The following is a 15,801-nucleotide window of genomic DNA, read 5'->3' on the forward strand; positions in this document are numbered from 1 at the left end:
GTAATCAAGACTTTGATACCAATGATGAGTTTAAGACAATGCATTCATTCTTTTTTAAGGACCGACCCTCCCTTTGTTAAAGCAAATATCATCATCCATCTACAATTATTATACTCGCGGACTCGCTTGTGTCGTCATGTTGATCCAATATCTGCTAATCTAATCCCTGAACCGAGTATTAAAATTATAATTTTTAAACTCGATCCGGTAATCGACCTGATATAATAATCGGGTCACGGATCAAATGGATTAACCCAAGTCAACCTAAAAAAAATCAGGTAAAAGCCAGTCCAAGTTAGACCCTTGGTATTTTATTCACAGGCGCACACAAAATTCAAACCAGTTGGTCACAGTGGAGTGGAGTAGTGGACCACTGAAAAAGAAAAAAATCAAGCTCATGGACCACAAAATTCAAACTGCATGGTTTCTGTCTCTCTAACCCCCCCCCCCCCAGTTTATTGTGCCCAACCACAGCGCCTGCTTTTCTCTTTCATAGACGCTCTTCCTCTCATCTCTAGGCTGCTCTTACCGACTCTTCCCTTGCAAACGGTTCCCCTACCAAAGAAGAGTACTTCTCAACCAACAGAGAAGAGGCAGATTTTGGTTCGGCATGCTGTATAGGGTAGGTTAGCTTGCTTTATGGTGTCATTGATATCCTATCTAGCTGAATAACTGACCGACGGCGGAATGGTAAGCTTCTCCGTTCACCTGCACTCGTTCCCGCCAGCCAAGCGACTTAAATGCAGTTGTAGACACCTGCAAACTTATATATATATTAAAAAAAAAAGTTGGGTCTTAGCTGGGTTTACCCGGGTCGCCCGGGTTTTCCCAGGCCAACTTCCAGACGAGTTTTTACTTAGACCTGGACCGATTCCAAGCCCTGGTTAACCCGCCGGGCCAGTCCAGGTTTCAAAACTACAGTTAAAACAAATCAAGCCAAACTAACCTGATTTGAACCAGTCAACTTTACATGACAACCTACAACCTGATCTACTCAATCAAAACCTGATTTGATTTTAAAAAATAAAATAAAACAACATCATTTTAATTAACCTAAATCAACTCAAATAAACTCACTCAATTTGTGCTTAAGAGTTTGATCAAGGTCATAGATCAAGCCGGTTTTAATAACTTTACATCCATACTTATTTGAAGATGTTTTAAAATGATTTTTTTTTAATTTTGATATAAAAAATATTTTTTTAATAATTTTTTAAATCAAATATATTTTTATAACAAACCCAAATATATTTCTAAATAAAAAAAATAAATGAGGAAGGAATTAGTCTCCCTTCTTCAAAGCAAAATGAAGACGTACAAGTCATCAAGTTCTATCACTGTCCCTAGCTTCAAAAATTAGTTAAGAGGTCATAACTTTGTTTTAGCAAATCTCAAAGAAACCCCTCGACTATTGGATTGCTATCTTTTAGCTCCAAGCAATTTTGATTTCGTCAGTTGAAGCCTTCTATCATAATTCTTTAACAAAAAAAAAAACCAACAAGAACCACAATTTGGATATATGGAATCTGCTATCAAGTATGGATGGAAATACTTGGTTAAATTTTTAAAAAACTAGAGGCGACACAATTGCTATCCACATGACTCTACCTGGTCCAGATTTGTAGTTTTGTGCAATTTGGCAGGAGCACCTTCCCTTTGCACCTAAGACAACAGTGGTGGGGCTCGATCCTGGAGGATATGAAAGAAAGTGTGACTACTGAGAGAGATTTTACCACTTTTCCAGATGGACTCGTAAGATATTTTTGCATCAACTACTGGAAGCAAAGCTGAGGCAGATAGGATTTTTTTTTTTTTTGCTTGAATCAGTTTGGGTGGTCTCAGCCTCTGCTCAAAGCATCACAAAAAACAGGACCCAAATCTTCACTTCTCAGACCAAAACTAAGATTTCTATCAGCAAGCATGGAAACCTCTTCAGTTCTGTCACTCTCTCAGCTCTCTTTTTTCTTACCAAAACCTTACAGGAACAAAGCTTATCCTTCTTGGCCATGCAAGAAACCAAGAACCACTCAACCAACTCGCTTGTACTGCCAAAAGATGTATGTCCCTGGTGGGTGTCACACAGAGAAATATACATTTTTGTGTTTCTTTATCTTTTTTAAGTTTTAATTGTTAGATGTATTATGTAGGATTTGGAGAAGCATCACCAGAGAAAAAGGCAGCAAAAAACCTGCATGATTTCTTCACTTACATTGCTGTTAGAATTGTCACTGCACAGCTAGAGGTGCCTCCTTTCCTTGCTGCTGAAGTTTCATCTGTTTTGTTTATAAGCTTAGGATTGTTTATTTGGATGATTTCATCTGTTAACAATTATCTCCCAGAGCAGAGCTATAGCCCCGAAGCATATGAAGAGTTGATGGAGTTTTTGAGTAGGCATTCCTTGAATGATGGAGACAAATTTTGTGCTGAATTGATGAGGGAATCTTCTAGGCATAAGGGTTTGGGTAATGCTAACCACACATCTCTTATTGGTTCTTAATTTTCTATTTCTGTTCTTAATTCTTCCTCTCTAACATTATATCCTTTTTTCTCTCAAACGTGCCCAAATCCTATGATTCAAATTACAACATCATGTCCACATTACAGCTATGCGAATCTTAGAGGTCAGAACACTTTTTGTTCTTGTTCAAAATTTCATTTTTTTAATCCAGAAATGCCAGCCACATCTGCATGTATTGATCAACAATAATCTGAATCTATGGCAAGCTGCTGTAGGTTCGATCTGCGTACTGTAAGAACGATTTTGAGTGGGACAACTTAAAGAGATTATCAGTGAAGGTCAGAATTCAGTCATTTTGTTTCTGATGCTTCTTGCCATTGATAAATGATGATGGATAATTCTTCTTATTGTTTCGTGGTTCTTCGGCCTCTTTTTTACAGATAGTTGATGAATCAAACACAAGGCTCATGAGAGATTATGTTGTCGAAACAAGCCCCACTAAAGAAAGTGAGAAGTGATCAATCTATATGCACCAGTTGTTGTATCTGTCTGAATCCATCCAGTGTTCTGGCCTGATTACACCATATACCTATGTTATGCAATGGAAATATCCTTCTGATATGAGCTATGATAGCCATTTGAATGGTTAAGGTTCCAAAGTTCGATCGCAGGCGTTGGAGACCAAATTATTGTAATATATGAACACAAGAGTTAATTAATGAAGATTACGCTAGATATCTTTTTAATGTAATGCTTTCTAGTATTCAATCCATGTACATTGTTGACACTTTATTGGTTTATTGTTCCATATAAAAAGGAAATTGCAAAACAAATATACAAAGTTACAGAAACAAACACAGGAAGTGAAGCAAAAAGAAAGACGTCTTCTGTCAACCTGGAACAGAGTGTGGCATCTTCTTGAACCTTATTTGATCAAAGCTCATCCAAGACCATAAATTGAGCAAGACATGAGCTTCCCTTCCTTTGTATTCTTAATAATCTACAAATGCAAGAACTAGCTAAACTGGAGCAAAATTATGTACTGGATGTTTATCCTGCAAAGCTAATGTGCAGTCGCCTCATGTTCCTTCTGTGGCTACAGACAATAACCAAATCAGAGAGGGTAAACAAAATGGGGGTTTATTGTTTATTGAAAACACAGATGATTCCATGATTGACTAGCTCATACATCGAAAATGAAGAATCATGCTATATATGGAAAACATGTTACCATGGTATAGAGGCGAATGTCACTCGAAGCATGTATATGCCCAGTGCTGAAATATGATTGAGCATATTCTTCAATGTGCTCCACCCTGCAAGTCATTTTCAATATATCATGTCATTTGAGGTTGAAATTCTAGGTAAAAGCTGTCAAATATTAGATCTAAGGAAGCACAGACACGAATACAAGCTATAAGACATGATACGGATACATTGATACATCAATTCTTGAGAATTTAGGATGTGATACATTGTGGATAGGGAATTATACCAGCAATATTCATCAATTATTGTCCATCTATATTAAAGTTTAGTTTAATATTGTAAAATTCAAATATGCAAAATATATTTTTTTTCAATATAAGAATGGATGAAACTGCACTAAAGAAGTAACAGGGAGGTCCCAGATACATTTATAGAAGCATTTTTTAAATATCCCAAGTATCCAAAAGAAATTACAATTTTATTAATTTTGAATGTGTTTTAGAAGAATTTCATTCGTATCTAGAAGTATTGGATCATTTATCGAAATGGAAACAGGCTCGATACGGAAATGTAACGGATTTTGAAGCATCTGTGCTTCATAGGTTATATCTAATCCATTCTGTGAGTATTATATGTGGAACCAGCCTTTCCAATCATGCACAGTCTGAAAACAATGCTGGTTTTGTGAAGAGAGTCACCTGTACATGTAGTTCACCATGATACCTCCACTTTGACGAACACCTTTCTCAGACCGGTCTGCCATCCAATTTAATCTTTCAACCATCTGTTTCACATTGCAATACATAACTTCAGTATTCATAAAGTTTTCAACCTGAGATCATTTTGTTTCTAATCTTTCCAACTTTCAGTTGATAAACCACATAAAATCACTGGGAGCATGTTCAAACTCTACATCTGCAGGTTTCAAAATCAACCCCGGATAAAAAAATAAACAAAAAGAAAATATAATACATTAAGTGAGACCATACCGGGTCTGCCAGTAGATGTGATTGCTAAAAGTGATTCAATTGCTAATTTACAAATTTAAGGTTAGATGATATACCGCTCCATTTTGCAAGTGAAAATTTGCCACAGAATCTAGAGCTTTTCCTCCCTTCTTCTCTTGCAGAAGGTACCTGCAATAGCATTTTATAAAATGAAAAAATTAAGGCTTTATCCAACACCAGAACTGAGAAATATAAGGCCACCTCCACCACACCCGGTTATTAGACCTCTGTGTCACTTACTACACATGACCTGTCATTTCTATGAAACAAATGGAACAACTTTATGAGGAAGTGTTCTTTGTACGTAAGGAAAAGAAAGTTACAATTATATGCACCAAAGGCAGAGAAAGTTACAATTTCAATCAATATTGTATGTTGCTTCAACTGCCATGCCTTGTGACAATTTGGTTCATTCGAGATTTTCAATTAGAAATATAACCTTTTGCAGGGGATTCAAAGCCCCTGGCCAGCAGTTTCATTAGACTTAAATGTTAAAAGTTATCTTACCTGGCACACAACCGCATTAGAGGGGGCTTCAAGGCAGAGACTAATTCAGCTGAACTGGTCCACTCATAGTTTGTTGATGTCAGCAAGTTCAGCATCGCTTCCATGCCATTTTTTCCAGCACAAGTCTACCTACAGACTGAAGTGTGTTATCCATCTATAGCATTTTGATGCAAGTTCTTAATTAGTCATAGTTTTAAGAAACATAAGAGAAGCAACTGTTGATACTATGATGAGACTATGATATCATAATGATTGGTACAAGATGACCTTTGAGATGTCATGTACAAAAGCACTGCAATTTTGAGGAAAACAGAGAGCAACAAGGATCGTGTATCCATATTTTATCTGCTGGAGACTGGACCTGCCACCTTTCAATGTTGTTCAATGAGATTCTTACAGCTTCTTTCAACACAAAGTACTGTTGTACAATATAAGAGGATTATACTGCCTTCATTAGGTGGCAGGCTTCTGATCATCCTAAATTATCAGAATGTATGACATATTTGCAAAATCTGTGTACATATGTTTTCCATGCTGGTAAAAAACTGCTAAAAGCCCTTGGTAAAAGAAAACGTTTAGGACTCTTTAGAATCTGCTTCAGTTGGAAAATAGTGAAGCATGATGGTGCAAAAGTGGAACTGAAATGAAAAAATAAATTGCTGAATGAGGGAATTAGTTGTCTAATGTGTTAGGATGGTAAAACAAATTGTAGGAAATTACAGCTTAGAAAGGATTGATGCTTGAGTATGACCTAGAAGCAAGAAAAACGAGGAAACTTTGAAGCAGCCTGTGAGAGAGACATTTTTTTAGTTTTATAAGAATACTATTCCAGATGCTATTGGGGAAAAGACTCTCTCAAGGATACAAACCACAGAATAATCAAAATTCGAAGAGACGGATAACAAATAGAAACTTACGGAGCAGAATTCATGAGCATTCTTTCTTCATCTGGTTCAAGTAAATTCTCCTGAAAAGTGGAACCAGATCCCCCTGCTGGTTGTTCCGTGTTGTCTCCTTTAGCAAGTACTGATTGAGATGCCAGCTTAGATAGCAACCATTGCATGTATACGGGGATTGGGCTTAGTGTTGCAAATGTCTTTGTAGAATAAATGAAAAATGTCAGCAACTAATAGAATCTCACAAACAAAATACCTTATTTAACCATGAAATTCCAGAAAAAGCAAGGATTAATTATAACTTCTTCATTTCCAACAAAGCTACTACTATCAAGTGACTTTGAATGAGCAGAAAAATGTAGTCTTAACAAACACATTCCATTCTTCACTCTATTGAAGCAACAAGGTTTAAAGGAAATTTTGTCGAATAAAGATACCGGAATTTTAATTTTAAAAAGATGAGAATGAGAAAAAAAATACTTACAGATACTTGTGGCATATCTCTTTTCACCAATGTGATCACACGTTTAATAAGAAACTTCCCTAGATTGATCCCTGCCAAGCCAGGCTGTCAACTTTCTGTAAGTATGTAATCAGATGAAAAGGAAGCCGATAATCAAAGTTCATTGTTCAACACTCTGTTATTGATGAAGAATTGCTGTCATCAGTAAATATTCATGCACACTGAAAAACACTTGTAAGTTACAACCATCATGTCTATGTACACATTAGTAAAAGGTGCATATCGTAAACAAAAAACAGCAACTACTATAGGACACATCATCGGGAAAGAAGAAGAAGCTTCAATGCAAGGGCAGGGTGAATGTTTTCTCTCACAAAAGATATACTTGAAAGTGTAGTTCAACTAAAGGCAAAGGCTCAGGCAACAAGAGAGCAGAAATACATGGTGTAGTAGTATATTAGACTTTAGGCATGCCATAATTGATAATCAACCATCAAAATTTTCACAACCAGACATGCCTTCAATCTGTAATCAATAGAGAATAGGCAATGTTAACTATTCTTACCTGCGTAGACGATATAGAATAAAATAATGCACATGTGGCATCAGGTTCAGGTATGGAAGGATCGTCCCACAAAACTTCCTGTTAGAATTTAAGAAATTGTCAATAATACACTAAGGTGAAATGGAAACTTCAATTTATGAAACGAACCTGTATTGTCTGAGCCACATTCTTCAGAAGCACAACTTCTATGAAAATAAGGGGCTCACCTAAAAAGAAATTCAATTTTTTTATCACAGCAAGTACATAGTTAAAAGTTCTTTTAAAAAACCCAGAAGCAACAGTTTCATGCATAGATGCTATAACTCCAATTCATAATGTATCAATCTAGTCCTGTGATTTCTGGTGAACATTTTAAACAATTTGCTTGAGACAGATTCAAGCTCTTGACTCAATCTATGCACTTCAAATTTACTGCTAAAGAGGCTGATTAACACTATTTTCATTTGTGAGGTTTCTGCCTTTCTTGCATTGGGAAGGGTAATCTCCATTAAAAAATTTCATCAGTGATGTGTGCAGGATATGAAACAGTTTATGAAACATTTAATATCGCATATCAATTTCAAAGGAAGTGAAATAATTGGTCTAATGCTGTGAGGTATGGACCTTCTATCACCTGTATCCATAACATCAACCAAATGTTAAGGGAAAAAGGTAGATGAACTGGATTGTCCACACAAGCAGTGAGAAGATTTGCTAACCTGGTATTGATGTATGCAAATACCCAAAACAATGGCGGCCAATGCCCAACCTTCTTTTAAGATCCAAAAGATTGTTGATTGGATGCACAGCCTGGATGAAACAACACCATTAGAAAATGCACAGCCTAAACACGGAAACAATTACATCCACGAGTAGTGCAAGACAGGTCAAGGAATCACACCTCATAAGCCACAATTTTCTCCAGCAAAGAAGCAGAATCATCCCATGTAATCTGGTGAAGCTCCAGTGCAGCTGGACTAAGCCAAGTACTAAGTTTCTCCTTTAAGAAGTATTCTAATGCTCACAAAGACACGATATTTTCATGTCTGCATACATAAAGAATCCATGAAGGAAATTTTGATCCGTCATTGTATATTGTGGTTGGTACTCCAAGAATTTAGCTTATTAAAAAGTTAATACCATCAGTAACAAACTAACAATAATGATCAACCAAAAGTTTCTTTAGGAAAAAAAATTATGCATCCTAACTGTCAGTTAATTTGCAAGACCTTGTACAAAGAACCATTTCATTTGATAGGGAATGGAATTGTGTAAAACTGCTGCGAGCGTAACGTTAAAGCATGAAAAGGTAGAACCTGCGACACTTTGACAACAGTGTTTATGGTTATTTCTATGTTCAACATCCAGTATACTCAGGGCTTGTTTGGGAGTATAGTAGAAATTGTGTTTTAAAGTGTTTTTCGCTCGAAAATGTATTAAAATAATGTTTTTTTATTTTTTAAAATTTATTTTTTACATTAACACATCAAAACGATCGAAAAACACCAAAAAAAATTAATATTAAGCAAAAAGAAAATTTTCAAATTATAGGCAAACAGATTGGTCGCACTGCCAAACGCCCCTCAAAAGACAACCCAATGAGAAGCAAAGGTTTTCTTTTCCCTTTTTCCATACAAGTTTCTAGTAGATATATGTTGCAAATAACATGACATTCTAAACAGATCCAAATCTGAACAAAAAATTCATGCAAATATGCAGGAAAAAAAATAACCTTACTCGAGAATGGACAAGATATCAGCTCGAAGAATCGACAGGAACTTCAAACCCCCAGTATGATTATTGAACCGTTCAAAAAGAACATCATACGCCGGCTTAAGAGCTTGTCTCAAGTTTTTCTCAATCTGATAGAAAGCAGAAAACAACACACTCCCATCATCAACATTACTCGATTCACCTTCATTACCTGAAAATCAAAACATCAATACCCATCAATCTCAGAAAAGCATCCAAACAAACCTCAACACTAACACACCAATCTTAACATATCCAGCAAAAGCCTCACCACATTGAAGTTCAAGTCCAAGATATTGCTTCAACAATTCACGAACTTGATTCCAATTAAGATCATACTCTTTTGCAAGCACAAGCAACAATTTCTTCCGATTTTCATTTGAAAGACTAAAATAACCCTAAAAACCACAATTTAAATCATCAAATCAGTACTTAAACAACAAAATTAATTACAAATTCTTAACTTTTTACATCTATATCTACCTCAGAGAAATCATCAAGTACAGCATCCAAAGATTCAGTTTTGTTCAAAGATATTGCCAAGCCTATGGAATCCTTTACTACATCAAAATTCCTATAAAATCAATATAAAATAACAAAAAGAATTATTTAATTTATAGAACAAGTAAAACAAATAAAGTAATCAAAACCCATTAAATATAATTAAAAATCAACAACAATTAACATTAAAAAAAAATAACAAAACCTCTCAGTATGATTTCCAAAAGCACTGGACTTGATGCTTGAATCCGCTGAAGACCCTTCATTTCTTGGAGGATTAGACATCATTTGACTAATCCCATTCTGTTTTTGAAAAAAACAAATTAGTGTTTTCAAAAATTAACAAAAAGATTCTTAAAATTTTGAAATAAGTTACAAGAAAAAATCACAGCACTTACAGAGACTAAAGGAGAGATAGAAAGCTTCGAGGGGTCATTATTAAGTCTCATTTTGGTTCGCATTAAAATCGATTATCCTTCCTTGTTCATTTATAATCACAACACTTACAGTTTTTTTCATTAATTATTTTCAGTTCAATTAAATTTTAATTTAATTCAATTTTTAGAAATTTTGAGGTTTCTCTTTTGCCTTCGTTGTTGATGATACATTGCTGTCCACGAACTGAACCTTATTTCACCTGCCTTCGCCGCATCTTTAGTGTCTAAACTCTAAAGCATGCTAAGAATTACTTTTGATCCTTATACTTTTGTTATTTGTTCAAATTAGACCCTATTACATTATTTTGGCTCAAATTAAATTGTACAATATTAATTAATTAGAGGCGATTCAAAACTCCCTATTCATAAATCTTTCTTAAGTCCATTACTTGTTAATTTGTGAGATTCTTTCTACTCTACTCGATCGAGAAAAACTCTTAATTGTTAAACCGCATTTAACATGGGGTGTTTGTGCTACGTTTTAAAGATTTTAATTTTTTTATTTTAAATTAATTTTTTTATTATTATTTTAATATTCTAATATTAAAAATAAATTTTAAAAAATTAAAATATATATTATTTTAATATATTTTCAAGTAAAATTCACTTTAAAAATTAAATTTTATTACTTATTCAAACACCTTTAATGACTTAAAAAAATTAAGGCTCTAGATTTAATTAAAATTAAGTTTGTAATTGAGCTACATAAAACATTAATCCGACAAAACCTGGTTAATATGAACAAATCTATCAAGTCAACCTAATAACTCAATGACCCTAGTCTTTTCCGAGTCCGTATCCAGGTCGGATAGCTATGCTAAGGTAAAAACTTAGGGTCAAGTAGAATGCAATCCTAACTATGCTAAAATTCAAAGGTGTTGTGCTTGCAGGTTAGACACATGCATGATCAATCCCGGTCCGACTTGCAGGTTTCTGTGCTAAACTGCTGGGCAAAATCGTGTTTTATATACTTAAGACATGCATATATATATATATATATATATATATATATATATATATATATATACACACACACATGCCATCTGTGTATGAACTTGGGTCACATAGCTGGTAAGGGTATTTAAAAAAACTAAAAAATTGATTAAACCGAGAAAACCGGGAAAAAAATAACCGAAAAAATCGAACCGTGAAAAAAAACCGATTAAAATTTTAAAAAAACCAACCGGTTCGGTTCGGTTTTGGTTTTTTAAGTCTGAAACTGGAAAAACCGAACCGAAAAACCTAAAAAAACCGAGCCAAAACCGAGCCAAGCCGAAAAAACTAAGGCAAACCAGTTTGAACCAGTTTTTACTCTAAAAAACCAAACTGAACCGAATCAAAACCGAAAATAAACACCCCAATTATTAGCTGGTGAATTTGCAAAGGGTGGAGCAATATATATATAGATTAATTCTAGTGATGCAGACAATCTCTCTCGCTGGCCTATATAGTTCTGTGTTTGCTAGATCTGTGGCCATTCTAGATCTGTGTGAAGATTCAATGCTCCAAAATCTCAATAGATTCACTGCAAACTACATCGACCACAAAAAATAATAAGTTCTATACTCTATATTATTTCACAAAAAATGTTTGTAGCCAGCTATTTTCAACCTCAAAAGTATATGGTGCTCATGTGTTCTCCTACTTTTAATCCATATCTTACATAAAATTCAATAAAATGACAAGAACAAGGTGGATTTTTGCCAACTGTGGGATTCTTTGCCTCCATTCATGCATTAAGAAAAGGTTGAATGAATGTATACAATATTAAAGTTCTGTCACTTTAATTGTGCCCTTCTTTTCAATGCATAACATATTTCAGCATCAACCGACTTTGCTAGCAATTATTTTTTCTCTGCCTTCTATCAAAGTTATTAATTCGAATCAATCAAAACGACAAGATAACATTATTTTAATTTTTTTAAAATTATTAAAACAAAATTTTTTTTATTTTCTTAAAAATAATTATTTATCACAAGCTAACCCACCACGTCGACTGAATTACACCAATTAAATTTTAATTTTTTTTAACCTGGTGTATACTAGGTTTAGGTTTAGGTTTAGTTTAAAATAATATTTAGGTAATATTGTTACTAAATCTAAAATAACTCAGCGGGTCAATGTAATCCAATTTAAATATCAAACGTTAAGAAATTAAATTAAAAAACAAATTAACTTAATAAGAAAAATAAAAAAAAATATTGTGATTTGACCTCGTGATTCATGTCATAAATTCTGAAAGTTGAATCAGGTTGGCTTCAGTTATTTTTAACTATTTTTAAAAAATTTCATCCATTATCATTGAATTTATTGGAAATTGGTATTTTGTTATTATTATTCTTTTGTGAATTTAATTTTTCTTTTCAATTTTGTCATTCGAGTCAATATTTGATGATATTTAAGATTTGACCTTCAATGTTTTAATTTCTAATTTTTATTTTTAGCTTTTTTTATCAAATTTTAATTTATTTTCAATTTCATCCTTAGATCTATAATCTTGATTTTTTAAAAAAAAATAAGATTTGGTCCTCATTCTCTTGATTTTTTTTTATTTTGGATTCATTTTTTAATTTGAATTTTTTTTCAATTTTTCCCTTCAATTCAAAAATTTTGTTTATCCTCTCAATTGTTTTTTCAAATGAGGTCCTTATTCTCTTAATTTCTATTTTTTTATCCTTCATTTTTTTATTTCATCATTTGATATTTTATTTATTGAGATTTTCTTATTATTTCTAAGGCCTACCCATGAATCAATCTGGAACAATTATTGGGTTACGGGTCAAGTAAGATGACTCAATTTAACCCAAGTCTACCAATTTTATTTTTATAAAAAAAATCCAAATGATACCATTTTTTAAAAGAAAAGAAAAGAAAATAGCCAACGGGTTTTGACTATGACTTGACTGGATTTTCCCCGAGTTAACCGAACCATGTTTCAACCTAAGTGTTTGGTCGTCTTACACTTAATGAATTCTCTCTCAATTTCTTTTGAAACTTAACCCGATCTAAGCCAAGGGTCACTGAGATCACAGGTCAACCCATCAAGTCAAGCCAAAATTTAAAATAGTTGTTTTTTAGATACGGTGCTTCCATTTTAGTCACAATCTAGGGTCATATATTTGAAAAGTTAACATAGATTGTTGTTTTCTTTCCCGATTACATCCTTTAAAATTGTTCATTTCAAAAAATAAACTTCATTATTTTCTTTGGTTTTCTTTTCAGTCAGATTATCCTCATCTCATAATCTAGGTATAAAGTTTATCTGGGTGGCCCAGGGGTTTTTTATGTCACATTTTTTATCCTTTTTTTAATTTTGTCCTTAAAAATTCGATTCTTTTTAAAATTAAACTTTGTTTTTTTTTTTCTGTTTTGCTTTATATTGGATTATCCTGTTTGCATGATCCTACTTGCAGATTTGACATCCTCGCTTGGTTTTGCTAGTGCTTTGTTTTTTAAAACTTTTTTTCATTGATTTTTCATTGATTTTTCTTGATTTTATCATTTTACATTTTTATTCATGGAGATTGATGATCATTATTTTTTTAAGTTCTCTTTTAATGATGTTGAGTCATGGATTTTTTTCGTTCTTTAAAATTCAATGACAGCGTTGAAGCATTGTTGTTTTACGGTGCCAAAAAATCAGCTCGTCCAGCAACGAAGCGCGAGCTATTTATCTATCAATTTTTTCCTATTTTTTTACATAAATGATTATTAATTTATTTAATGAGATACTTGCATAAACTTTTCAATTTATACTTTTAATTTTTTTATGTTAAAAACATTAAAAAAAAAACATTATGACCCGCGGCGAAGCGCAGGTTAAATGGCTAGTATAATCTAAAAGAGGTGGTGTTTTTATTGTGCACCACCTCACAAAATACTATTTCTTTCAATAGTGGGCTTTTTACCTTTTTTTCTAAATCTATTTTTTTTCTAATTTCATACACCAATATTTAGTTTATTTGAGATTAGTCCTCATAATTTATTATGATTTATTTTATATGTGGTTAGATCGATCTCATAACTCATGACACGAGTTTGATGAGCTCACTTAATTGACTCAAGTTTTTTTTATCTTTTTTTAATTAATAATTTTTTTTCAATTTTATCCCTTAACATTTGACTAATTGAGAATTAGGCTTCATAATTTATGTTGGTTTGCTTTCTATAAGGTTATCTTGATCTCATAACTCGTGTCACAAGTTTGACAGGTTGACTTGAGTATTTTTTTTCTTTTCTAATTGGCATTTCTTTCTATTTCATCATTAGGCATTGGATTGATTATAAATTAGACTTCATGGTTTTTTTTTTGTTTGCTTTCTATAAAGTTATCAAAGTCTTATGACTTATGTCATGTGTTTTTTGGGTTAACTCAGGTAGACTCAAGTCGTTTTATTGTGTTCTGTTTTTAGATTGTGATTTTTTTTTCATTTTCAATATTTTACAATGGGTTTATTAAGAATTAGGTCTCATAATTTGTTTTAAGTTGCTTTTTATATAGTTATCACAATCTCATGATCTTGGTTGCGAGTTTGGCAGATTAATCTAGATTGACTCAAGTTATTTTTTTCGTTTATTTTTTATGACGTTATCTTGATTTCATGATCCTGGTTACAAGTTTAGCATGTTAACTTAGGTTATTTTTTTATTTTATTTTTTTAATTTTATTCTTTAACATTGGGTTGGTTGAGAATTGGAATTCATAATTTGTTTTGATTTGCTTTATATGGGGTTATCGTGGTCTTATGATTCAGGTCGTGGATTTAATAGGTTAATCTGGGATAGGTAAGATGAATCCAATATATTGTTATTTTAATATTATTTAAAAAAAAGATATTATCTTGAATTTTTATGAATCAAATTATATTTTTATTAATTATCTAAATTATTTTTAAATGCTTCAAGTCAATTAAATTATATCATGTCAACTTCGCACAATTTAAAAAAATATTTCCTTGCAAAGTGCTAATAATACCTGGAAATTTCTTTGATATATTAAAAATAAAATTGAATCAGACCTGTAAATACAACTATATAGTTAATATACTAATGAAAAATGCAGACTAGGATGTCACTTTCGATGCAGAAATGAAGGGACCGGCGGAGGCAATCACTTCAAAACCGTGACGTCTATCTTCATGGCCAGATGAATAATAAAGAAGCAATGGGGCCTATGTGCCAAAGGTCGTTGAAAAATAATTACAAACAGTGAATCAAATAATGAGACTTTGATGAGACCTGCAGCCATGGCCAAAATATATAAGGTACCGATTCCCCAGAAGCTTACCCTCCTCCCTGGCTGGGGGATGTTCTTAGAGCAGAACTGGAGTTCGAATTGGTAAAGATGTCAATTCATTAGTTTAGTGATCCAGCTGACTATTTATCAATTCAATTGAGTCTTGTTTAATATCTAAAAACATATTTTATTTTTATTTTTTTTAAGTAACACATAATGAGTTGATATTGAATCAATTCAACGGTTTAGACCAACAGGACAAATAATTCTTAATTGATTTCCACTTATTCTTATTAAATGAATTGTATAAACTTGGAATTGAATCAATAACCTCAAATAAAAATAGTAACATGTCGGTTTGGAATTTTAATTTCTCTTAAATATTGTATAGACTATCAGTTTATCTAAAATAAAAATATAATGAATCTCATTTTAATTACAAAAATAATGATATTCAGATGTAAACATATATATATATATATATATAATTATACTCTATATTAATTCACACAAAAAAAAGTGTCTGGAGATTGCTATTTTCTGGCTGGGAGTATGGTGCTCATGGGGTTCTACTACTTTTAATGCATATCTTACTTAAAATTCAAGAAAATGACAAGAACAAGGTGGATTATAGCCAACTGTGGGATTCTTTGCCTCCATTCTTGCATTAAAAAAAGGATTGAATGAACAATATAAAGTTATTTGTCGCTTAACATGGTTCAACTTCAGCCAGCTTTGCTAACAATTATATTCTCTCTACCTAATATTGTCTCAAGTCACTGCTGATTGGT

General features: G+C 32.7%; 2 protein-coding genes across 2 annotated transcripts; one reads left to right on the forward strand and one right to left on the reverse strand.

The window, feature by feature from the left end:
- Positions 1–1,720: 1,720 nt before the first annotated feature.
- Positions 1,721–3,209, forward strand: LOC133703838 (chaperonin-like RBCX protein 1, chloroplastic). Its single transcript, XM_062128537.1, has 6 exons — positions 1,721–2,068; positions 2,148–2,242; positions 2,345–2,462; positions 2,605–2,621; positions 2,734–2,796; positions 2,899–3,209. Exons 1-6 carry the CDS (start codon positions 1,921–1,923, stop codon positions 2,974–2,976), a joined length of 519 nt encoding a protein of 172 aa, XP_061984521.1. The 5' UTR covers positions 1,721–1,920; the 3' UTR covers positions 2,977–3,209.
- Positions 3,174–9,981, reverse strand: LOC133703837 (uncharacterized). Its single transcript, XM_062128536.1, is given in 16 exon segments — positions 3,174–3,554; positions 3,690–3,774; positions 4,366–4,451; positions 4,731–4,803; positions 5,182–5,310; positions 6,099–6,277; positions 6,562–6,645; positions 7,106–7,183; positions 7,253–7,311; positions 7,804–7,894; positions 7,986–8,130; positions 8,822–9,008; positions 9,108–9,234; positions 9,320–9,410; positions 9,543–9,640; positions 9,736–9,981. Coding segments are annotated over 16 exon segments (1,608 nt in total). The 5' UTR covers positions 9,799–9,981; the 3' UTR covers positions 3,174–3,521.
- Positions 9,982–15,801: the final 5,820 nt, after the last annotated feature.

Source organism: Populus nigra, chromosome 9, assembly GCF_951802175.1.
Source record: "Populus nigra chromosome 9, ddPopNigr1.1, whole genome shotgun sequence".
Classification (NCBI taxonomy): Eukaryota; Viridiplantae; Streptophyta; class Magnoliopsida; order Malpighiales; family Salicaceae; genus Populus; species Populus nigra.

Excerpts from the sequence above, each read along its gene's own strand:
- LOC133703838 (XM_062128537.1), top strand. The coding sequence starts at position 1,921 with ATGGAAACCTCTTCAGTTCTGTCACTCTCTCAGCTCTCTTTTTTCTTA. Across the intron at positions 2,069-2,147 it reads CCAAAAGATGTATGTCCCTG|GATTTGGAGAAGCATCACCA; the intron begins GTGGGTGTCACA and ends TGTATTATGTAG. Across the intron at positions 2,797-2,898 it reads TAAAGAGATTATCAGTGAAG|ATAGTTGATGAATCAAACAC; the intron begins GTCAGAATTCAG and ends TCTTTTTTACAG.